Source organism: Rhodamnia argentea, chromosome 11 (genome assembly GCF_020921035.1).
Source record: "Rhodamnia argentea isolate NSW1041297 chromosome 11, ASM2092103v1, whole genome shotgun sequence".
Classification (NCBI taxonomy): domain Eukaryota; kingdom Viridiplantae; phylum Streptophyta; class Magnoliopsida; order Myrtales; family Myrtaceae; genus Rhodamnia; species Rhodamnia argentea.
Window position 1 is genome coordinate 875795 of NC_063160.1, and position 24788 is coordinate 900582.

General features: G+C 40.8%; 2 protein-coding genes across 6 annotated transcripts; one reads left to right on the forward strand and one right to left on the reverse strand.

The window, feature by feature from the left end:
• Positions 1-1218: 1218 nt before the first annotated feature.
• Positions 1219-9192, reverse strand: LOC115755889 (auxilin-related protein 2-like). Of its 3 annotated transcripts, none has more exons than XM_048272249.1 (9): positions 9073-9192; positions 8961-9039; positions 6627-8106; positions 6417-6554; positions 6229-6327; positions 6041-6106; positions 5121-5210; positions 3106-3282; positions 1219-2108 (listed from the first exon to the last, which is right to left on the reverse strand). In XM_048272249.1, exons 2-9 carry the CDS (start codon positions 9017-9019, stop codon positions 2070-2072), a joined length of 2148 nt encoding a protein of 715 aa, XP_048128206.1. In that variant the 5' UTR covers positions 9020-9039; positions 9073-9192; the 3' UTR covers positions 1219-2069. The 3 variants fall into 3 exon arrangements, with proteins under 3 accessions (XP_048128206.1, XP_048128207.1, XP_048128208.1); XM_048272250.1 differs by having other exon boundaries at positions 6627-7792; positions 7985-8106; positions 8961-9160; XM_048272251.1 differs by having other exon boundaries at positions 6627-7984; positions 8961-9085.
• A 12801-nt stretch (positions 9193-21993) lies between these two features.
• On the forward strand, positions 21994-24737 carry LOC115755890 (lipase-like PAD4). 3 transcript variants are annotated; one of them, XM_048272033.1, is made up of 5 exons: positions 22084-22118; positions 22212-22258; positions 22304-22551; positions 23035-23766; positions 23915-24737. In XM_048272033.1, the coding sequence occupies exons 1-5, from the start codon at positions 22099-22101 to the stop codon at positions 24734-24736; spliced, it is 1869 nt and encodes a 622-aa protein (XP_048127990.1). In that variant the 5' UTR covers positions 22084-22098; the 3' UTR covers position 24737. The 3 variants fall into 3 exon arrangements, with proteins under 3 accessions (XP_030551330.2, XP_048127990.1, XP_048127991.1); XM_048272034.1 differs by having other exon boundaries at positions 22212-22245; positions 22318-22551; XM_030695470.2 differs by having other exon boundaries at positions 21994-22118; positions 22212-22551.
• Positions 24738-24788: the final 51 nt, after the last annotated feature.

The window sequence follows — 24788 nt, forward strand, 5'->3', positions numbered from 1 at the left end:
TCTTCGACCTTTGAGTTCCCTTGGCGCAGAAAATGAGTCAGGATCAATATGAAAGGATCGTGGACTAAAGGAGGATGAAATTGGCTCAGGAGATTTGAACAGAATGCTGTCTTAGTCAACTCTCAAAACCAGTCTTATTTAATGATATTCAACCAGCTCAGCTACTCGACTTGTGGATTTTATTACTTGTATACTTAATTGCAATCATCTTATCTCTCACTCCACTCAACCTTAAATTCAGTGCTGAACTCACACGATTGAGCAGCTTTAGGCGAAACAGATCTATGACAATCCCAATAGTGGACACAACCAGTTCTATTAGACTCATCAGGACTGGGCCACCCATATTAGGCCAGGAAGTAATTAAGCTGCTCTTGTCTGGATTGCTCAATGCTTAGTAAGATTTACTTGATGTCTAGCAGAAATCACTAATTTGTATGTTACCACCTGTCGGAATCAACACCTAATATGAGAAACTAAGAGGTAAAGTTCAAATTGGACTTTTGCTCATAATTGGACCTTTACTCATGACCGACTTTGATTGCCTTTTGACTACTTGCATGAAGAAAGCCCACAATTGTTGACTATTGAAATCAGCAAAATTAAAGAAGCCTTTGCTTGGACTAGTCTTGGATAAGGCTATGCCAACTCACCTTCACACTATTGTTGGCAATTTCTAGAGGCGGGGAACTATGGTCACGGCTTCTCATAAACATGTTTGAGACGCACAAGAGTGAGAGGCGTGGAGGATATATAGTGTGTTGGGAGTTAGCAACAAAGTTTGTAAGAAATGATCTCATTTGTGTATTTGTGTTTTCCTGTCACCAAACCTCCGAAGCTTTCTTTATCCTTTTTGTTCCAATACTTCCACATACCCTACGAGTGGTATACCCAGCAAAATTGCGCACTGGTGCTGTCAGAAAAGCCAGTGGGCAGGTTCGAAACAACGATTTGAACCACCCACAAGAAGTATTCTTAATAGGTTTTAGACAGTTTTAGTTTAGTATTTCTGTTCTAAACAATCCAGCGCCCAAAAGGAGCAAAAAGGGCCAAAAGACACTTAGAACTTTTCACTGTTCCATTGCATTCAGACCCAATTGAAATCATATATTATTGCACTACACATTTCCCCGGAAAGTAACTTCACTTCTAACATATCCGAAAAATAATAACTGGGCTGAGAGTTTGTAGAATCCCTGTTTACAAAGAGAGGAAAAGAAACAAATCAAAGGGAAATACCCGTCACTTCTTTATAGACAATAATCTGAATACAAACAAAACCAAGGCCTTAATCATCGAGACACCCCCGCTACTTTGGCAATTTTAGCCAGCGATCCCAATAGTCTAAAAGTAGTATAGTTAGTCCTTGCGCTTTGGATACTGACGAGACCTTCATCCCACTTTTGACAAGAATTCTATTGTAGTGAGGAGTCTGGTGAAGTAGCAATATCAAATGCTACCGCATAAATGTCCTGCGAGGAGCCCTAAGGGAAAGGGTACAGAGGGACTTCTATCACCAATAAAAGCATAGGGACTGCTTTCACGGTTTTCAAAGTGGAAGGGGTTCACTTGCTAAAAAGCTTGGAGGCGAATATCAACAATTTCCCCTCGCTAACAATCTCTTACCACTATACCAGCAAACTGGAACAATTGTTAATGTTCCAAACCCATGAGATGTATACTCAATGCTATCATATTTGTTAGGTGGGGGTTGCAAAAGGCAATGCTTTTGAGCCTCCTCACTCAGACAATGCGAGGGAATTCATTGTAGGCACGACCACCGGATCTTCCATTACCTACAACAAAAGGAACACCAAGGTCCTTATAGGCCAGATCCCCGAGAGAATGTACTTGTTTGGTAACTCTGAGTAAATCATTGGCTACGACGAGAACAGTTTCAGCAGCCCCTGAGGATAAGCTTCCTTAAATATGCTGTATTTCAAAATGGGTGCAATATTGGCAGGATTATATTCCTCAGAGACATTCCTTGTCCTCCAGGTGCATCCGCCAAGGAAAAAAATGGTACGCTTGCTTAAAATAGCTAGAAGCTGAAAGGTTGTTTCAAGAATTCAGAAGAGCTCCTCTGAATTAAATTTGTTCCAAGCTTCCTGTAATAACAAGGACGATTCATAATGAATGCTGACATTGGAATGTCATATTACTAAAATCGTGAAACAAGAACTAAATGGCACTCATAAAAGTAGTTAGTAAAGTTCTTTCCCTGCATAATCACATGGAGGAAACATTACCAAAAGCAGAGAGCGCTGATACAGAATCTTCAGAAGGGTCATTTACCCTCCAAAAAAAAAAATGTTAGCGATTTATTAAGTTTACAGAAGACCAACAAAGAAAAAGGGGACTACCGGAAGTGCAAAGCTCATAAAGAGGCACCGCTGCAAGATCAGGGAACAAGAATGGCGGGCGGGTATTCACATGCCAAAAGATGAAGAAACTTCTAACCAATTCTTTTTCTTTTGGAGAAAATTCTCAGCGTTATTCCTCACTTTGCAAGTACAGAAAGGGAAAAAACAAAACGTCTTTGAAGAGGATGGATCTTCTTTTAATAATCTTTGAAACGATTTAGAACATTAAATAAAGCATAAAAAATGTACTCTCGGAATAACTTCTCAATCATGCAAATGAGCATTTTCTTTATATGAGCTCTTTTCCAAATGTCTTGGTGCCCGCCATCTGACAAAATTCTCAAATCTAATGAGAAAATAAGCAGACCAGCTTGTGTAGCCGGTATTTCCTAAAAAATGGCAAAACAAAAGTTTGCCAAACCCAATAACGTTATTTGACCTGATCTCCACATGCATGTTGAATCAGATGCAAATGGAGGACCTACCCTCCATTTAAACCTGATAAAATGAGACTTAACCTACTCTTCAACCAAAGAATACAAACAAAAGCATAACATCAAGATCAAGACGTGCAATCTACTGCAACATGGATGCAGCTTATGGTATGCCAAAGAATGGGTGTATGACTAGAGCCATTTTATATTTTCCAATGTTAGCAATGCTATTTTTGTGAAACTGTCCTAATGCTCAGTTCGCCGAACAAATAAGATGACAATTTCTAAGCTCTTGGGTTGTTAAGTACCTTAAGGAGGTCAAAAACCTTCTCAGCAATATATTTCTGCTGAAGATTGGCACCTTTTTGCTGCACCTTGTCAGGATGAATACACAAAGTTGCCTTCCTGTAGACCTTTTTAACTGAAGCAGCAGTGATCAAATCCGTCAGAGAAACAGGTTCCCAACCACAATCAGGCCAGAGCACCTAACAACAAAATGATTAACAGAAATTGCTTAGCCAAACCACTAGAAAGGTATTCTTCAAACAGATAGAAAAGTGAAGTGAATGGCACGAGGATACAATCTATAAAAGGTTGATATGAGATTTGAGCAAAAAGTCAAATTAATAACTTTGGGTAATATATGCTGATAAACACAGGGTAGCTTAAAAACAAGTCGGTAGCTTAAAAGTATGTAAAACAGTCCTATGCAGAAGTACATCCAGATCAAGTCAGCAAAATTCACCAATGTTTATTAGTTTAACATGGCTCACAATCAGAGTATTTCTTTGGAGCATCTTCCTCCCTTTAATAGGAAACCTCAATGTGTCCAGCACAATTTTTTTAAAGCAAGAAACATCTGAACTCATACGCACGAAGCAAGAAAGTAGCTACTTTCTCTATCAAGTAGACCAATGAGGAATTAGGGTAAATGCATCATATCACTTCCAACAGCTTTATATCTTCTGGGTTTGCTGTGTTTATTGTAGGCATTGTGATGTGACACAAAGTTTGCACCTATATCTTTTTCATGTAAAACTGCTTCCCATGTACTGCTTCAAAAATGAAAAGCATTTGTTTACTATGAGAGAGTGCCACAGGCCCACAACCACCATTCAAGAGGAAAACTCAGACATCTCCGTATTGTGTTCCTAGGAACAATTACAGGGCAAGTCTTAAAATCTGTTATGATAATGCACTTAAGTCCTAAAACTTCAATTTAGTGCATCTAACTTAAATCCTAAAACTTGCAACTCAGATGCACTTGGGTCCTACAAATGCCACTTCTTATGTGGCCGTTAAGGGAAAAAGAAAGCCACGTAGATGTTCCATCCACTAAAGCCTAACTGAGTTAAAAGAAGGATTAAAATGAACGACTGTGACAAGTTTTATGATTTAAATGCAAGAAGTGAGAATTGTAGGACTCAAGTGCATTATTGAGTCAACTTTTAAGATCCTGCTATAATTATCCAATATTCCCATGATATACATACTGATTTCAAGGATCTCAAGAACCCGTCATGCGTGAAATGCTATAGAAGAATGGCCATCCCATATTCAGTCGAATTTGCCAACGCAAATTTCAATATTGGACCACATAAAATCCCCTCTTTTTTGCCCTAAAAACGGGAACAGTCTCTGGTGAGGAAAATATTTAATGCTCCTTACCCCCTGTGGCGAGCCTTGCAAACAGGGAACATCAGTTTTTGGCTCTGGTGAGGAAAATATATATACTTAATGCTCCATTCCTTTTATACCAAAAAATCGCGTCTGAATAAAACATGCACTCTTTTGACTAATCTATTCTAGAATTAAACTAAGACAGGAGATAGTAACAGCTTCAAGGCAGATAATGGGTGCCTATTCTCTCTCCCCTGTATTTTTCTTCTCTTGTTGCATCCCGTCAAATGCCAACATCACTTAATCTGAACACTTTAAAGTACTCAGGCCACATCCACAGCATCATTTTACCTAATTGCATGCGCATTAATACAACAGCTTCACTGATAGAAGTCATATGATTTTTATTGACATCCCAAAGGATGAGAAACAGAAGATTGCATGACAAAAAAAGTAACACATAGGTATTTGCCTTACTCTTGTTTTTGCACCCATCCAATGCCATTATCAGTAAAAAAAAAAAAAAAAAAGCCTAAAGTACTCGGGCCATGTCCAAAGCATCATTTACCTAAAAGCATGCGTTAGCTACGCTAATGGGAGGACCTACTGACGTCCCAGAGGATAAGTACCACAAGATGCACCCCGTATTTTTGCAAGCAATGCACGACAGGGAAAAGAACATGGAGGAAAACATCTAACTTACATATTGCAAAGTGGATAGCAGAGCACGCAAGTTCCCCTCTTTTCCAGCAGCCCAGCGCATTATCTCAACATCCAGTGTTTCAGCAATCCTCTGAAGGAATTTGTCAGATAAGCGGTTAATGTTAACTAAGGAAAACTTAATAGCAGGAGTAAGAGGAATTAGTTACAAGTAAAAATATGCAACTCCAAGCATTTATGGGCACCACGAAGACAACTTTTTTCAAAATTTCCAAATCTTACTTGCAAGGTACACATTTCAAACAGTCAGTCACTTGCTTTTCCCCTTGGTCAACCATGGGCCATGCATCTATCGTTTCTTAGGTAGTGCAGTATTATGCATCGTGATATCCCAAACAAATTGTGTGTGAGAGAGAGAGAGAGAGTGAGATCACTTGCTTTTTCCCTTGGTCAACCAGGGGCCATGCATCTATCGTTTCTTAGGCGTAGTGTAGTATTGAGTCTTGATATCCCAAACAGACACACACACACACACACACAGAGAAGGGGGGGTGGGGGGGGTTGGGGGGCGTGCATCTATTGTTTGTTAGGCGTATGTAGTATTATGAGGCTTCATATCCCAAACAAATTGAGACAGCCCCCAGGGTGGATTGTTGTGAGGGCGAAGAGGAGGGAAAGTTCAGTATATGCACTCAAGTGCCTGTGTTGCTCTCAAATTCTAACACCCATTATATTCCACACTACAGCAAGTACACCTCCTACTCATCACTTTCCTCAAACATTAGATAGAAATTGTAGCAGAATGTATCAAATGGGTCATATCAATTCCACTTTGAGTGGCTACATTGATGACTCCACCTTTCTCACTTATTTCACAGCCACAACAATGAAATAAGTATGATAAAAAAACTATGGCATCTTAGTGAAATTATACAATTAGATTGGGAAACTCAAGCTTCTTACATGTCTCTCTTCCTGTTCCTTTAGAGTCTGAAGATCACGCTGATTTTTCTCAGCAAGTGCTTTGGCCTGAATAAAACATGCAAAGAGTGACACTTAATACACTCAACATTGGAGATGCCTCAGCTGAAAAAGCACTCCATTCGGAGTCGCAGAAAATTAAAAATGAAATTGCCAAAATGAAAACCTACTGTTCTTTCTTGTGTTCTCTGATGGCGTTCCAGTCTAGCTCTCCTTCTTTCTTCACTTTCTCCTTTAACTTCCTGGAATTCTCCGGATGGTGCAGGACCTTGTGCCCAAACAAATTAAGAAAATTCAGCAAGCAATCAACATAAATGACGACCATGAAATTGAAAGAAAACCATCTTTGTAGAATAGTACCACCAAAAAGAGAGGAAAGATCATCAGCAAGATTGGCCGTTGAAGACGCTTTTCTTACGTTAAATGATGTTGCAGCAGATGTCTTTGCCGCTTCAGGCCCTTGCCTTCTCTCAGTTTTTGTATCAAATTCAGGATCCTGAGGCATATGTTCCAAGAGTTTAGCAACAGAATGAGCAATGCATGAGAAGAAAGACCTTCACATCCATACCAATGAACTTGCTCTTGGCCTCGGAGCTGTGGAGGCATGAGAACCCATTTTGAAGAAGGCATCGAGATCATTATCATTACTGTGTTGACTAGCCCTCGAAGCCCCAGCAGCAGCTTCTTTTTGACGAGCCTCTGCAGTAGCCCTTTGCCTAACATCTGCAGCGGCCCTTTGTACAGCTGCTCTTTCTGCTCTTACCCGAGCTTCTGCAGCCTTCTCACGTGCTTCTCTCTCCCTTGCTTCAGCAGCAGCCTTCTCAGCTCTTTCCTTGGCCTCATTAGCAGCCCTTTCACGGGCTTCTGCTTGTGCTCTCTGGACAGCAGCCCGTTCTGCTCGTTCTCTGACTTCAGTATTAGCTTTCTCAAGAGCAGCCCTTTCAGCTCTAAGGCGAGCCTCAGCAGCAGCTCTCTCACGAGCTTCCCTTGTAGCCCTTTCCACAGCCTGTCGAGCCCTTTCCCTCTCAAGCTCTCTGGCTCTCTCCCTCTCCTTCTCAAGTCTCCTTTGCTCCCTCTCTTCCTCTTCCCTTTGTTTTTCTTTGAAAGCTTGCTCTTGAGAGTCATGTACATTCTCATCCTTTTCCAGTTGTGCATCTTTACTTCTGGCAGCTTTAGTACTCTCTCTACCCCTTACTTCCCTTGCATGCCTGAACTTTGCCTCAGCTCTATCCATAGCCGCTTTCATAGCTGCAGATGATGCAGCAGCGTCTGAATTCCTAGCCTGTTCCTCCCCAGAAAGACCATTTGCGAGATCATCAGGATTATTAGGGCTACTGCCCCTGGCAAACTTTTCGAGTTCATCCACAGCTGATGGAGATGAGACCTTAGTCATCGAAGGGATTGACTTGGAACTGTGGTTGCGTTGAGTGGGATTTGGCAATGAAGAGGATTCATTGGTCTTCTGCTTTGCACTTTTTGATCCAAAAAATCTACTTCCTGTCTTTGGAATTCGGGCTGGCATAGGGGGCGGGGGTCTAGATGGTGGAGGCGCATTCGTTGGTTGTGTAAAAAGAGGAATCTCGGACACACTTAGCCAAACTTCATCAGATGATCCCACATTCTGTTCAGACCAAGGGGAAGTATCGCCCTGGGTCTTTGTGTCGTGCATACTACCCTTGCCATTTATTGGTGAAGAAGCAGTCTGGCCAGTAGATTTACGGGAGTTGTTCAAGCCTGAAGCTACATCAAAAGATGTATGATGAAATTTGATGCCCTTCTCCACATTCATTGCCCTCCTTGACTGGTCATTCTTATTGAATGAAAAGGATGGTGCAGATTTTCTAATACTATTAAGCATTTCCAAATCATCATCGATTTTGCTGGCGGAAGCAGACGAACCATCAGTTGCCATGCTTGCAGCTTTACCTGTCTTATTAGAAGATGAGGCAACATGGGGTGAGGCAGATCCCAATACCACAAAGGGGTCTTCTGTCATTTTACTAGTGTGAGCCCTAGGCCTAGATGACCAACTTGACTCAGGATTTGGTCTGAAGAGGAGAAAGATAAAACTTGAAGTAACCAACTTTTTCATATCGAGCATATAGTACAAAAAGAAAAATAAAAGAAAAAGAAAAAAGAAACTAAAATAGAAATAATAGCAAAGAATAAATGCTGTCATGCCTTAATTTAATTTTTATCTCCTGGCGTGGAATAGTGAACATTATTTGCACACTCCCCTATGAATTAATGAGATGTAGCACAGATGCCTCTCATCAGATCAGTCCCAAGTGAATACCATCCATATAGCAAACCATTTACAGCAAAGAGTATTTACCAAGTATAACAATGACATCTTAAAAGTACTAAAAGGATAACAACACCCCTAGCAAAGCACCACCAGCCCACCAGACCACTGATCTTAACTCATCGGTCAACAAGAAAGAGGCGAGGGAGCAATGGACATTCTAGATGCGCCTTACTCTTGGAGTAAAGGCTCACATACTCAGCATTGCATATCACATATATAGTGTCAAATCCTGAGAGCAAGACAAACTCATTTTGCAACTTAAAAAGACACAAGACACGTCCATAGAGATTTAGTAAACTCAAGACAATATCACAGCAGAGTCAGACACACCGAACCATTCACCAACATTGAGAATGTGATTGCCCAGGCCAGGTGCATAAAGGCACCATTTGTTGTACCAAGAATTCCAAGCTTGCAAGTGGACATGAGCAAGAACTAACTACTGGCCAGGAATTCACACTACGTGGGATTATGCCGGCCCTTCACATCCACCATAGACCAAGCATGTTCACTAGTGTATGCACAAAACATCGACCATACAGGCACACAACAATACAAGAGTTCACTAGTTGAAATCGAGATGTCTCATAGTACCTTCCAATCGGAGGAGACTTCCTACCAAATCCAGGCATCAAAACATCGAAATGCTGCATACCCTTATCGCCGTTCCTTGCATCTTTACTCTTAGAACCGTCATCCTTCTTCCCAACTCCAGCTAAAAGATCGTCAAAGTGGCCACCGCCACTCCCACTAGAAGAGCCCTTCGATCCGAGCACGCGATCAAACCCATCATTGTCTTCATCATAAACGGGCTTATCGTAAACCGGCAGGCTCGAAGACGAGTTCGAGCCCGAGATGGGCACGGAACTGAAATCGGATTTTCTGGATCGCCTCGTATGGTTGAACACGCCGTAACTGTCGAAGTTCCCTCGGATCTCTGAGCGCCCTTGGAGCTCAAAACAGGATCAGGGTCAGCGGGAAAGGATCGAGAATCGGAAGAGGGCTTGGAGGCGGACATTGGGGCCGATTTGACCTGCGATTTGAGGCCGAAATCGGCGGCGAACAGACCATCGAGGTCGTTCATTGCGAAGCGGCGGCGACGAGAAGAATGTGCAAGAAATCAATCATGCAGGCTTCACGGAATCGGGACAAGGGAAGGAAGCCCGAATCTCAGAATCAAGAACAAAATTTGAGGATTGAGAAGAGACGGAACACGTTTTCGGGGCAATCCGAGAGGAAAATTTCAAGAAATGGGGCGTCGAATCTGACCATTTCTTGGGCAGATCGTTTGAATTAATCGTGAATTGCCTCCTCTTCCATCTCCTTCATCTTGCCTGTTTAAAAGATTTAGAGAGAGAGAGAGAGTACTTTGGAACTTTTTCCCTGGCCAATTAATGACTTCGTATATCGGCCAAGATTCATAGCGGTCTATGCATTCCTTATTTATATATTTGAATTGAAATAAGGTTTACAAAAATACTGTTACATGAATAATAAAAATAAATTGGCCAAGATTAATAGTAAATTAGATAAATTAATTGGGGATGATAATTCATCTTTAAAAGTTATGATCCGATTCATAAATACGTTTATCTCGAAAATTATGAGAAACGTTGCATCTCTTTAATTGAAATTCGGAGTATGAATTCTTGGGAAGCTTGATAAAAAGAAAGAAAGAAAGAAATATTTGTACCTTATTACAGAACAAGTTAAAACCCGATTATATAAACTCAGTATCAATTCATGTCCTGTTCGAATTTGATTCTATCAATCAATGTAAAAATAATTGTTTGCCCTCTAATAAAGAGCGACGTGTACCTTTTCCAATTTTGCTTTGGATGAATTTGAACAAAAGAAAAATTATTTGAAGTTCATGTTCAAGAAGTCAACTTCGGTTTTTCTTTCAAGAAACAAACGTGAAAATATAGGGGTCAAAGGTGGCTCAACTAAAAGAATCAACATTAGTTGCGATTGCAAAGAAAATCCGCAATTTATATTGTTAAAAATGACAAGCAATGAGTAATGGAATCAAAACCTTTTTTGTTCTTTCTGTAATCCATCGAAATGACATTGATTACAAAGAAAATAGGAAAGACATTATGGAATTGTGTTGGTAAAGTATTATGTGTGATGGTGTTTTTTGCGAACGTAGAAGAACATGGATATTAATGAAGTATATTTTCAAGATAGAAGAACATATCTGTAAAAACATATTAAAAAAAAAATCGATGAGAGATAGGAAATAGACATGAAGGAACCTAATCATTTCACTTCGATTGCGAAGTACTTTCTTCTTGTCACAATTTAAACTTGCTGTTTTAGTCCATGAAAAACTCTTTTCCATCATCGATCAATTAGTTTTCCGTAATCCAAACCCTAAAAAAAGTCGAGAAATAGTTTCTCATGAATGGTTTTCCATAGAATAGATCGACCGCGAAAACTATATTGTTAACGGGTGAATGCACATTTTGCCTTTCTAGTATTTTCCGTTACCCAACCGCGTCTCATTCTTTGAAAGTTGACCTTTGCCTACAAACAAATAACTATACTGGAAATTAGAAATTTTCATTGAAATCTCAGTTCCATCTTTTATCTTGTCTACCAAAAATTAATGGTTCACAAAAGGTTAGGGAACAAGACAAAGGGTCACACTCATACTTTTGAATTTAAACACATCCCATTTTTCTTTTGTTTGAAAAGTGCTGGGTCGGTGTGAGCTCCTCAATTCAAATATCTTTCTACAATATCTCAATCTCAACTTGAATTTACATCAATGCCACCCATCAGACCACGGGCTAGTCACCAGATTCTCGAGTGAACTCGGACCCGAGTTGCGGATTGGAAATGGGTAGATTCTGGAACATCGATACCTTCATCCTTCATCCAAGGAGATCACCAGTTGGACCTACCATCATTCAAAAGCTTAAGCTAATGAGTTATGGGCCAATTAGAATATATTAACTTCTCAACACCATATCAATTCTTCGATATGAGACTTCTCTAACACAACTCACATGAATATCCTAACAAAAACACTTCCCCATTTAAGCACAGTTGATTTGCTCATGTGACTGTAGCAATACTTGGAAAGGCCACTAAACTACGACCACTTGAAGCCAATTCGAACCGACTGCTGAAAATGCCCATCCAAATGAATTCCCTACGATTTTGACATATAATCCTTGGTTATATCCCTAAGGATCTGTTCCTAGACATCACAAATTCTCATAATCACGTTCTGTAAATTAGTTGTGACCATCTAATCTACTAACAACAAGATACAAGTGCTTATTGAGACCGCTCGTGAAGAATTTATTATCTCATTATCTTTGATAGATACTGGAAGGTCGTCGCATCTGTGTAATTTTGTCGCGCGACTCTATAGCTGGTGAGCTCTAACAATCGAATTATTTCCATTGTTGCTCTCGCCTAATGCTGAGCTGGTATAAATGGGCATGGACTTTGATGTGCAATTGCACTAGAACTTTGCATCCTATGCACTGGAAATCCAAAAGATTTGAAGCCGTGAGGAATTGTTAAACAAGAGTAAATTGAGTGATAACTTGATGAAGAGGGAGTAGTGGGCAGATCGTTTTTGGATACGCTTCCACTAACGGGACATTGTCTTTAGAGGACATGAAGGATTTCGATATGTACATTTAACGGAACGAGCATCAGATTCAGAATCTCCAGAGTCGATCCTCATGCAATACGACTTGTCCATTGAAGCCCTGTTCACTCAGTTGCTAGCCAAGCTCTGTGGGCTGGAGTTGTACGAGGCATCAACGTCGAATTCAAAGCAAGAGGATTGCGATCGCAATGAGCGAAAGTGAATGATAATGATGCCACTGTCGATGAACTTGGAGGTGACCAAACTGCGAACTTCCCTGGAGACGAACAAGAGGAAGGGAAATGTTCTGATTGCGATGACGATCAAACAGCGACACTTCGTGATCAACGAAATCCAATCGTCACTCGGAATTACTTGTCCATTGAGGCCCCATTCACTCGGTCGCCAGCTGAGTTCTGTGGAGTGGAGTTGCACGAGGCCGTCAATGATGCTGCATTCAAAGCAAGAAGACTGCCAGCGCAACGAGAGGGGGCCGTGTCAATGATGTTGGAAATGATCGAACTACGTACAGACCTTGAAAGCGAACAACAGGAAGAGAATGTCCGGGGAAGTGATGATGATCGAATGGCGGCAATCGATGATAAAAAATCGCTGGAGAGATCACATGGGACGGAAGGTGTTGCAAGCAAAATTAGCAATTGGGTCAACAACAATGGAGCTGTCGCTGTGGTTCGGTCATGCGGTGGAACAAGAGAAGAAGAAGTAGTGGAACAAGGAGGTCATTATCATGAGTAATCTTGGCAAGAACCAACGAGTAGTATTCATTTTTCTCGCGGAAAAAGCTTTGGCCATGAAAAATTGAAATCCGCCTAGATTTTCTTGGAAAGTTTGGACGATTCTATGAACATTATGGATAAGCCGTGTTAGAGTAATTAAATATTAAACCATGCATGATCAAATAACTTTAACTCTACAAAGATATTAAGTCTCTTCATATTGTTATTCTTATTCCCACAAAGTAACCACAAACATAATTCCGTGCATTTGGATAGATAGATTTTCGGCTAATTTGTGTAGGATGGTACGTAGCTTTCTTGAATGTATGATAATACAACTGTGAAAATCCGAATACTCAATTTTCAACCGCTATTCAAGCACCCGGCGCTCAGTTCACGCTTCATATAAGAGATCGGTACTTACAAATTAAACCTCCATATACGAGCCATTCCAACATCGTATATTTTTTCCGAGAGAAATCACCACTCCAAGATCGAGTTTTCCATTGAAGCTACGCATGTTTTTGTTCCAAGAGAACCGAGAGATTTCTCTTCTCTCTCGTCTGATGGAACAGACAGAAGATTCGCAAGATATGAGCGGTGATGGCAACGAGTGTGGAGAAAGAAGTAATGCTGCTCGAGATGATCAAGCAACAAGGTCGAAGGGAAACTGACCATGAAATTGGTGATGATCGAAGGGGTCGTCGTTCCCAATGGTCAAATGGTGCGGGTCGAAGATCCAGAATCGACAGAGGGATCACATCCAAGGGAAAGCAATGACGCTGTCGTAGGCGAAATTATCATAATCAGCGGCTTGTCGAAAGCGAGAATGTCGTTAGAATTGCCCGAAGAAGTTTCCAGTTCACCAAGTGTTGACACCTAATTTTTGACTAAATTTTTCCGTCATTAATTTGCATAAAAAAAATCAAAAATCAGGAATTACTTTTAGTTCCCAAAAAAATAAAATAATAATAATTAAGTCATTATTCATATTTAATTTTGTCATTCGGGCATTGCATTTTGCATTTAATTGAATCGAAAATAGAAACGGACTTGAGCTAGTTGTGTGAACATGGCCCCATACATTTTGCATATTTATCGGGTCGACGATTGATGGGTTTAATTGAATGGCTTAGAATTTGATTAATTGGAATAAGCCCATAATTCATTTAGGTGGCTTAAATCAAACGTGGAAGTTGAATTTTTGAAGCCTTTAGTTTGTTGAGGGAATCGGCATAGCCCCGCGATATTCGTGCATGACCGTTTACTTGGGGGAGCAAAGCAGGAAAATAAAAAAATTTGATTGAGATGTTTGGGGGATCTTATTCGCACAATCACATGAAAAGAGGAGGAGAATATGCCGTTCCTTCTAGTGGACGGTTAGTGAGCGAGCCTATATGAGGTGATGCTCGCACAGAGAAAAGGGAGGCTTCGTTGAAAAAAAGAGACGGCAGAGCGAGAGAGAAGAGTGGGAGGGGAGAGGCTTCGTCTAGTGTGAAGAGAAAAAGGGAATGATGGTACCAAAGGGAGCAGAAAAAGTGAGAAGTTGTGGGAGCTCCACAGTACGATTGGGTAGAAGGGTCAGGGGTTTCGTCCAAGAAGAGTGAGGTTTAGAGTGAGAGGGACTTGAATTCGGAGGAAAAATTGAGAGATACACGTGAGGGAGAGAATTACACTTGGCTGGGCACCCATCCTCGGCTAAAAATCTGACGTTGGTATCCTTCGTGCTGCTCGACGGCATTTGCGGTGGTTTGAAGTTGATGCTCTTCGGTCCAACGAAGTTCCGGCGCTTGTCGGTCATTCAACGAGTCTTCGCTCTCGCTGAGAACCACGCCAGATATTGATGATTCCTTCGGTGATTTATCACTCACTCCTTGTGAAAACCGAAGCCTAATCCGATCGTGGAATTGGAAAAAAGCCAAGATTTGAGACAATCCTGCAGGGGGAGGTTCCACGTAAGTTTGAAGGGTCTGATATACTTAACTTGCCTTCTTTTCATTTTGTTGCTTTGCAATATTCCTCAAGTGCAGCCCCATAAAGAAACAAAGATGTGGTCTGGGCAATTCAATTTTCATTGTACGGCATCCAAGAAAAATCCTGCACCCTGGCGTCCTCTCACGCGCGCGCCCAAGGCATAAGCCGAAGTGTATCGGGTTGTCATTAGATTTCCAGTGTCCATCGTGAGCACCCCCAAAGTCAGCCGCGAAGTCCTTCACTGTCTTTGTTCAGCCAGTCTCTCTGGCGAGCGTGATCCGTGAGTTGTCCCGGTCAACCGAGTTCGAAAGGAAACAACATTGGGGGCAATTCAGATCGGGTAAAAAGTCTAATCTTAATTCGATTTGCTTGATTCTATTTCCTAATTTTGAATTTGCATGGCTCTCGAATATGTTCAAATCGGGTAATTTTTTTTTATGAGTATTTTGATGTATTCTCGCTGCCTATTTTAAATGTTTTAGAGCTTTGCATATTTTATTAGGCTTAGAAAACCACTTCGAATTAAGGGGTGATTCCCTATCGACAACGTGCAAACTCAGACTAATCTCAACCCCGAGATTTGTCTTGATGGCACGGGGATCGAGATATCTAATCTTAACCATTAGATTTGATTCCTCGATCCAATCCGTTATCTAATTCGAATTGGAAGATATTTTCATAAAAAAAATCATGCATGATTTGATTTGTTACGTAAGAAAAATAAAAAAAATAAAAAAATAAAAAAAAACCAAAAATATCTCATCCGTAAAAATTGCGTATAGCTTAGAACATTTTATAGAATATATTATTTTACATATGCATTTCATATAGGTGTAGTCACATAGCCATTATATCATTTTCATGCTGCATTGATTAGCCCTGTCATATAGTTTTGCTATGTCATTAAAGTCCGTCATATTATATAGTCGTCATATCAGATAGTTTGGCATGTCATTTTGTTATATTATTTATTATATGTCGTATTATTCGTCGTGTCATAAATTTGATAAGTCATTGATGTCATGTCACATTCATACGTCATTTAGAATAAGGCTCATTCATTTTGAATTAGTAGATTAGTCTAGGCTAACACAACATGTCATTTAGATTAAATTCATGTCATGTAGGTGAGAATTTATATTGCTTTGCATGTCATTAGGATTCAAAATTAAAAAAAAAAAAAACAAAAAACAAAAACCATCCTGCATTCATGTCATATTAGAATAGTCGTCACTTTTTCATCTCATTAGAATAATTGTGTTCTCACAATACATTTACATTCGTGCATTGCATCATTCACTTAAATAAAAATAAATAAATAAATAATTACACCTTTGGAACTTTAAATCACAATCCTCGAAAGTTGCCAACTCGGATAATTTTCATTGAAATGAAAGGTACCGAAAGGGCGTTAATAGAAATATTAGCATAACCAGGTTCTCGAGCTCAATGAATCTCCGGTTCGTAGAAATAAAGTATTTCTCCCGATACTTTATTTAGGTGTCTAATCAGCCTACCATAAAATGATTAGTGGCGACTCCAATTTGAAAATCTTTTTACTTGTTAAATAGTGAACCATAAGTTACAATTTGGTATGGACTTGCGAGAGTCCGGGTTAAGTTAATTAGATAATTAGCTTGATAATCCATTAGCCTAGAAACCTGTTTTTAGGTCGCGACACCAAGTCATGGCCGAAATGCATTCCCCTCCATGCCAAACATTGATGCCGGCAATCAAGTTGGAAATGGTCCGATTGCGAGGAAAGACGCCGGACAAGAGGAAAGAAATCACTCGTGGTCGTGATGATGATCGAAGGAAGACGACGATTCATGATGAAGAACTAATGGCGACATCATAGAGAAGAGACGACGGTGTATCCACAGTAGATAGCACCGATATGAGTTTAGACGTGTGTCATGGGCCAACTTTTGAAGATCAAATTGTGCGGTGATTTAAACTTCCTTGGATCGTTAGAGCGTTTAAAGCTAAGCTTTTCTTAGGATCACTCGCCTGAATTAGAGAGAAGCTATTTTTACTTCCAAAGTTATTTTTTAGCCAATTCCGAAAGTTAAAAGAAAGCTATTTCTCTTTCAGAAATAAAAATCTCTCAACATCAATGTGTCTCTCACTTCGACCTTTTCTTCATTTTCATATCTCTCTCAACTATGCCTATGCTGTTGCTGTCCACCTCCGACCTCTGCTGACCACCGCTGCCCACCGCCGGCCACTATGTTGTGCTTATGTTTAGAATGAGATATTCGGACTGTACACTATGTTGTGCTTATGTTTAGCTAAATGATTTTATGACGGGATAATAAAAACAAATCAAGACCAAAAATTCAAAACACTCCTATTTATTTAGGTTGAAATTTTATTATCGCTATGCTTCCTTCATCCCAGCTATTTTGATTGTCGTCCGTCGAAAAAGGGTCACCCTCGTGCTCAATTAGGCCTACTTGTGCTTCAGAATGAACTACACTTCAACTCTGAACCAGAATTTTAAAATTTTTCGACTTTATTTAATTACTGTAATGCCCAAACAATGGAATCATGAACAAACGAAAAAATTTGCCGAAAAAGGTCCTGAATCTATTGCACTTTTATTAATTTAGTCATAAATCTTTTAATTTTACCAATTCAGTCATTAAGCTTTTGTATTTGTGCTAATATAGTCTTCAACCTCGTCCATCTAGCTAACTTTGCCTAGTTGGAGCCGATGGGCCGCTACTCGATGCTAACAAGACAATTTTTAATAGAACTTTAATATTTTTTCAAATTTTTTATTCTTTTTCCTTTTTTTTTTTTTTTGGATTTATCTTCTACCTGCACGGTCACCGATCTAGCGATTGGCTGGAGGCGAGGCTTGGCCTAGCCTCTCCGGATCTGGGTGAGGTTGACCTCACCCGGCTACGGCGACGACCGAGCCTTGCCATCGCCTAGACCCAACAACGCCATGGCTGCACAAGGTCGACCTCAACCAGCCATGTGGTGGCCCGGCCTTGCCAGATTTGGGCTAAATCGAGCTCACTCGATGGCGCTAGTGGCCGACGAGGTCGGCCGATGGCTGATCCGACAACCGGCTAGAAGAAAAAGATGAACAAAAGTGCCAATCAAAGTTGAAAAAAATATTAAAATATTATTAAAAATTATCATGTCAGCGCTGGTCGGAGTCCACGTCAACACCGGTCGGAATCCACGTCAGCACTGACCGATCAAAGTTGGCCGAATGGACTAAATTGACATTAAATGCAAGAGGTTTAGGACTGAATTGACACACAAAAAAAAAATTTAAGACCGAATTAGCACAAATGCAAAAAGTTTAAGATTGAATTAGGAGAATTAAAAGGTCGATGACTGAATTGGCAATTGGCAAAAGTGCAATATTTGTGCACGGCCCTTATTTTGGTGCCAATATTTTTTTGAATCACTTAAATGCCAATTTTTTGAAAAACTATTATTTAAGTACCAACTCCGGCGAGGTTGCCGGAATTTATTACCGTCGGCACTAAAGTGATCATTTTTTCTCTAATTTGGCACTAAAGTGATCTTTTTTTGGATCATGTAAGTGCCAATTTTTTTTTTAAAATGTTTATTTAAGTGCAAACTCCGATGAAGTCGCCGGAATTTCTTGCCGTTGGCACTATAGTGATCGTTTTTTCTCCAATTTGGCACTTAAGTGATCCCAAACAAAATATTGACTTCAAAGTGAGCACCGTACATAAATATTGACATTTGAGGTGTTCTTATGCCTTTTAAAATTGATACAAATAAATTTCATGTGATTTGATTTGAAGCATTGGTTTAAATGCAAATGACTTTATGCGGGTAGCTTATATAGATAAAATTATAAAGAGATTAGACAATCCTAATTTTGTAAAATGACGCATACAATTTGTTTAAATTGTTATTTTCGTATCGATTTAGAGCACGCATGGTAACACTTCTGTAATAGAATTTATGCTATTAAAGTACTTCTGGAGAGCATAAATCCGTTTGATAACGCAATTTACGCAACTTTATTTTCTTCTGGGGCATTTTTTTTTTCTCTAGACATAGTTTTGGTGCACTACTGAATAGAAATCCGTTTGGTAACGCAATTTTGGAGCAAAAATTTATTTATTTAGGCAACTTCATTTTTCTACTTTTGGAGCAGTCTTCGGGAATCCGTTTGCCATGTATGTATGCACTTGACTTGACGCCACCATAAGCATTTTTCGGCTTCTCTAAGACCAGACTATTCACGGTTTGAATTACGCTGCTGCTTCTGTGGGGCATGTTGTTAGATTGATCGATTTTTCACTTCAAAAGGGTACGTGGTGTGCTTGTAAGTATTCAAATAACTCGGGTGACGGGGATAGTAAAAGGGAAATCAAGACAAAAATCAAAATCCCTCCGGCTCAGTTGTATTACGTGTGCTTGTGGTTCGGCTTCGACTGCATTTCAACTCGAATAGGACATTTGCGGTTGCAAACTACTAATACCAACTGTCATCCCCCGATAAAAAGACATGAGTTTCTTTTCGTATCGCTTTGCCGTTAATTCTTTAACATGACGTTTTGAACAGTGAAATCATGAACAAACGATAGCGTTTAACTTGTGAATGTCATGTTTTATCAAAAGGGAACTCTATAAAATTCAAGCATAAAAATTACAGAGTATGATTCTTATGTGGCATGATCGGCAGGCATCCTATGTGACATGATCGGCAGCGGGATTGCATCGAAAAGGAAGGGACGATATTATAGCGACAGAAACTAATGAAATCAGCCATGCTTTGGAAGCAAGAAGATCACCCCAATTGCTCTAAGAAGTTTCTAGTACATCGAATGATAGTCGGGATGGTCTCTCCCTATGCAAAAACATCGATGCCGGCAATCGAGTTGGAGATGATCAAACTTTGAGGATAGAAGTCGAGCAAGAGGAAGAGATGACAATGATTCTTCAGCATTCATCAAGAGTCGATGGTATCTATACTACCTTGTGAAACAGACTTTTGAATTACATATAATCCAACGTCATTTCATAATCAATTTATGGATAGGCATAATGAATAAGGAGAAGTCCTAATGCTCAAATAATAAAATTCTATACGTGCTTGGATTTTGGTATTTCCTTTGATCCTTGCAACTCTTTTTTTCCAATTCTTTTCGACTTTCTCTTCTGCTGGTCGATTTTGGCTCCGTTTGTTTCCAAAAAATGAATGGCTTGAAAAATATTTTCTTAAAAATAATTGCTTGAAATAATCAGACCAATGAAAAAAATTTCTACTATCGACAACAACTGATGTCTAAACCTTTTTCATGAATGGTGAAAGTATTTGCGTCCATTCATTTTGTAGGCGATACAAACAGTAATTTCTAAGATAATATTTTTCAAATTATTTATTCTCGCGAAACAAACGAATTGATTAAAAATTCTTCGCTACCCTGTCAAAATTGTCAACTTGGCCAGTGAGCTATCTCTTACAAACAACGAGGTGGTCCTCAATATTGAAGTTCAACAAGGCTGGCATAAAAGAGAGAGAGAGAGAGAGATCATATGTGATTTATATACTGTTTTTTTTCAACAGGTATCCGTTTTTCTTTTCATTGATGCAATTTGATTTAGTGTATAGTCGTACTTTTCATTATTTTTCTTTTCCTGTTCATCCTTGTCCTAATATGTATGCAATTTCAGCTTTCCTGATATAAAGGAAATAAGTAAAGGATTGTTGTTTCTGTTATATATATAAAAATATTAAATTGTTCGGTTTTGTTGATTTAAAAGAAACAAATTGATAATTATTTTTCAACTGCTCTTGAAAAAAAAAAAAAATTGGCCCTCAATAAACTCACTCTTAGAGACGCCGAAATTAGACGCGCACCGCCTTTTGACAAAACTCTAGTTCTTGGAGAGGAACTTCTCGGCGTGTGCTCATTACTGATGATGACACGAGATTCGGTGATCGGCCGTCGTATGAGCTTTGATGCTACAACAGATAGAGGTGAGCAAATCGGATCACCCGAACCGGGACCACCCGAACCGGACCGAAACCGGCTGTCTAGTTCTCGGTTCTAGAAGGCGGCGGACTGGTTCCCGATTCTAAGGGCATAAAACCGGACCATACCGGTTGATTTTTTTTTTTTTAAATTAACCCTAAACAGATTAAGACCGGTTACGGGCGCATTTCTTCATATCTCTTCTCTATCCTCTGTTATACATCCCCCTCTGAACATATTTTTTTTTTTCTCATATAGAGGTTTGCGACGACTCCAGCAATCAATTCTCGAAGTGTCCATAGTTTGTAGACATTTTCTAGTAGGAATGAACCATTCCCATACTATAGATTAAAACATATTCTGGGAGATAAGATCTTGTTAATTCTGTGCACTTGACTTTGATTGTGCACATAATTAACTCCCTTATGAAATTTCTGGATGCTCTTCACCACTAATTCATTACCAGTCCATGTTCTTCTTTAGACCAAAATCCATGTTATATGGCTTTGCCTCGGCATAAAGTTATCACTTGGCAAAGTTGACCTTGTACAGGAAAAGTTGGCGTTACTCAACCAAGTGGAAGCAGCAAAACCTGAGCTGCAGGTTGAGAAGTTGAAGTGCAGATCGAGAGACATAAACCAATGACGAAAGGTGCCATATTAGGTTGAAGTTGAACAGACATCGAAGTGGGAATTTTGATGGTTGATGCATCAGTAGTTGAGAATATAAATCGGTTTATGAGCGATCCGACCTTGATAGCTGAATGAACTCATAGAAAAGATAGTTTCACACAACGATGATTTTCGAGAGAGAAGCTTCATGTTACTAGTTCCTTAGAATTGTTTAGGAACCGGACCGGACCGACGGTCCAATCCCCGATTTTGAAAAATGGGAATCGGGACCACCGGTCCGGTTCTCGATTCTTGAAGGGAACCGGATCGGATCGGGAATTGATCACTCCTAACAACAGATCTGTCTTTAGAGAATGGGCCAGGGCCAATCTTTATAAACAATACTAAATTGATTCACTTTTCAAATTTTCTTATTTTACTTGCTTCATGTTTATCTTAAAGTTGTGTACTATTTTTATCATATGAAAGGAACATTTCCGTCTGGAAAAAAAAAAAAATAACAAATGACAACTTGCGTACTATTCCTTCGGAAAAAACCCACCAAAGAACGGAGAAGTTACGTCGTATATATATATATATATAGGAATTGACCGTTGACGTCCTTCGTCTTCTTCTCCCAGAGGATTCCCCGCAACTCCGTCGAACCAACGCGGCACCACCACCGAGCAACCCCCCTTCTCACGAGGCGGTTCACCGCCCGACAACCCTCCATATAACCCCACTCTCCATCTCTCCAAAGCCCTCCACTTCCCACTCAGACACGTCCAAGGCACAGGCTGAGAGACACGAGCGAGCGCTCCAATGGAAGCCGAATCATCACCGTGCGTCGTGGCGCCCCAACTCCCTACTGCCCTTTCATCGCCCAGCGTCAAAGTGTCTCCCTTTTCTCACCCGATTCGCGTTGTTTGATGCAGGTTCGAGAGCAGCGAGATGCTGGCGAGCTTCTTGGCGTCGACGCCGTTCCTGGCGGAGTCGTGGAGAGCGTGTAGCTTCGCCAACTCCGAAGCTCCGAGGAGCTTCGTGGCGGAGCTTCGTGGTGAGGTCGGGTACCTGGCGTTCTCGGGCGTCCAGGCGATCGACCGGTCCGAGCCGACTTGCGGGACCCTGATGGCGCTGGGCGAGTGTGGGTGCAGGGATCTGTTCTCGCCGTTGACGTTCGACGGCGACGGCGAGGCCGAAGAGACGGTCAAGGTGGACGCCGGATTCCTCCGTCTCTTCCTGGGATTCTACCAGCGACGGGATTTGCAGAACCAGGTACAGATAAGTCCTTAACTTGTTTGTCTTTGTTCTTTTTTGGGTAATTACAGTACATCTTCGTCTGCCGAACATCATCAACTTCCACGAAATTACGGTTCAGCATATTTTATGTCAGTCAAGTTCGTACCTAGTGTATATGAATACGACATTTCAAGAGCCCAAAACGTCGCAGTTTAGCTCGATTTTCAAAGCAGAAAAGAACCAAGAAAATGGCGGTTGGTAGGAAAATGGATAAACATTTGTATGGAAGACTTAATTAAAGTTTATTTAATCTAATATGATCTGATTTCTGTTTCTGCCTAATAGTTTTTGACCCGGAAATTGAGAATGACAAAAAGTTTTTTTGTATGGCAACTAACGATGTTTGGATGCTAACCAGGAAAAAGAAGAAAAAAGATGATTAGGCATGTATAAAGTTTTCTGCAATTCTTGCTTTTGTGATCCTTCTCCTTCAGGCATTGAGCTGCTTTTTGTGTGCAGATTCAGGAATTACTGGGAAATGTTAAGATGATTATCCTCACAGGCCATTCCTTTGGAGCGACAACCGCCTCTCTCACTGCTCTCTGGCTCCTCTCCCATCTACAGCCCACGGCATCTCCCATCTCAGTCCTCTGCCTCACCTTCGGCACTCCCTTGCTCGGCAACAAGTCCCTTTCCCGAGCCATTCTCCGAGAAAGATGGGGCGGGAGCTTCTGTAACGTCGTCTCGAAGCTCGATGTGGTGCCGAGACTGTTCTTCGCTCCGCTAGCCTCCTTGGCTCCTCAACTGCACTTGCTGCTTCAGTTTTGGCAAGTCGCTGCTGCTTCTCCCAGTTTAGAACAGCTTGTTGGAGAACTGCGAAAACAGAATTTCAATGAATTCTTCAGCAACGTCATGGATTGTGCTAAAGATGCCGCACAATCAGGAGGAGGGGCTAACAACAGTTTGTTTTGGCCCTTGGGAAGCTACCTATTCTGTTCAGAAGAGGGAGCGATCTGTCTGGATAATGCAACTTCTGTTATTAAGATGATGCATTTGATGCTCGAGACAGTCTCTCCAGCTTCCAGTTTTGAGAATCATCTGAAGTGTTTTGAGGATCATCTGAAGTATGGTTATTATACAGGACTACTTTCTTTGCAATTCCTGAAAAGGATAAACACCAGCGGCCTCTCCGCGTCAAGCTACGAAGCTGGCGTCTTCTTAGCATTACAATCCTCAGGAATAAATCCACAGGTAATTAAATGCTTCTCAAATCCGCACGAAACGCTATCTTCTAGGCATCCTAAACCGACTCAAAAGTAGAGTCTATCAAATCTTGTACTAGGACATCCTTAAGTTCTTAGTCTTCACTTTGTGGGTTGTTTCTTTAATCACTGTGCAGGATGACAATATTTCAAAACCAGCTAAAGATTGCCTCCAGATGGCTCGGCACATGGGACGTGCACCGAACCTGAACAATGCTCATCTAGCTATAAGACTATCTAAGATAACGCCCTGCAGAGCACAGCTCGAGTGGTATAAGGCACGCTGCGACGAGTCCGAGGATCAACTTGGCTATTACGACACATTCAAGGAATATGGAGCATCCAGGAGGGAGTCCACGATCGACATGAACCTGTTCAGACTTGCCGCATTCTGGAATGATGTCGTAGGCATGGTAGAACGGAATGAACTCTCGTACGATTTCCACCGCAGGTCCAAGTGGAACAATGCAGCCCACTTCTATAGGCTCCTCGCCGAGCCCTTGGAAATCGCTCGCTATTACCGTCGTGGCATGCACCGACAGAAGGGACACTACATCAAGCATGGAAGGGACAGGAGATTCCAGATTTTGGACAGATGGTGGAATCGAAGGATTGCTGTTGCGGCGCAAGAACCACAACAAATTAACAACAAGCGTAGTCGGAGCAGGCACACAAGCTTTACTCAAGATTCTTTGTTTTGGGCAAAGGTGGAGGAAGCGAAGGACTGGCTCAAGCACGTGAGAAAGGAAAGGGACTCGAATAAGTTGGGATCGCTTTTGGCGAACATGAAGGATTTCGAGAAGTATGCGAATGAGCTAATTGCAAGGAAGGAGGTGTCCATAGATGTTCTGGCTAAGAACTCCAGTTACAGCTTATGGGCCGAGGATTGGAAAGCTTTGAAGTTGGAGTTCCAGCAGCCACCTTCTGATCCTGCTCTGAATGGAATGGATTGTGATTGAAGAAGAATCACTACATTCTTCGTCTCTGGTGTAATAACTGTAACTGTGTTCA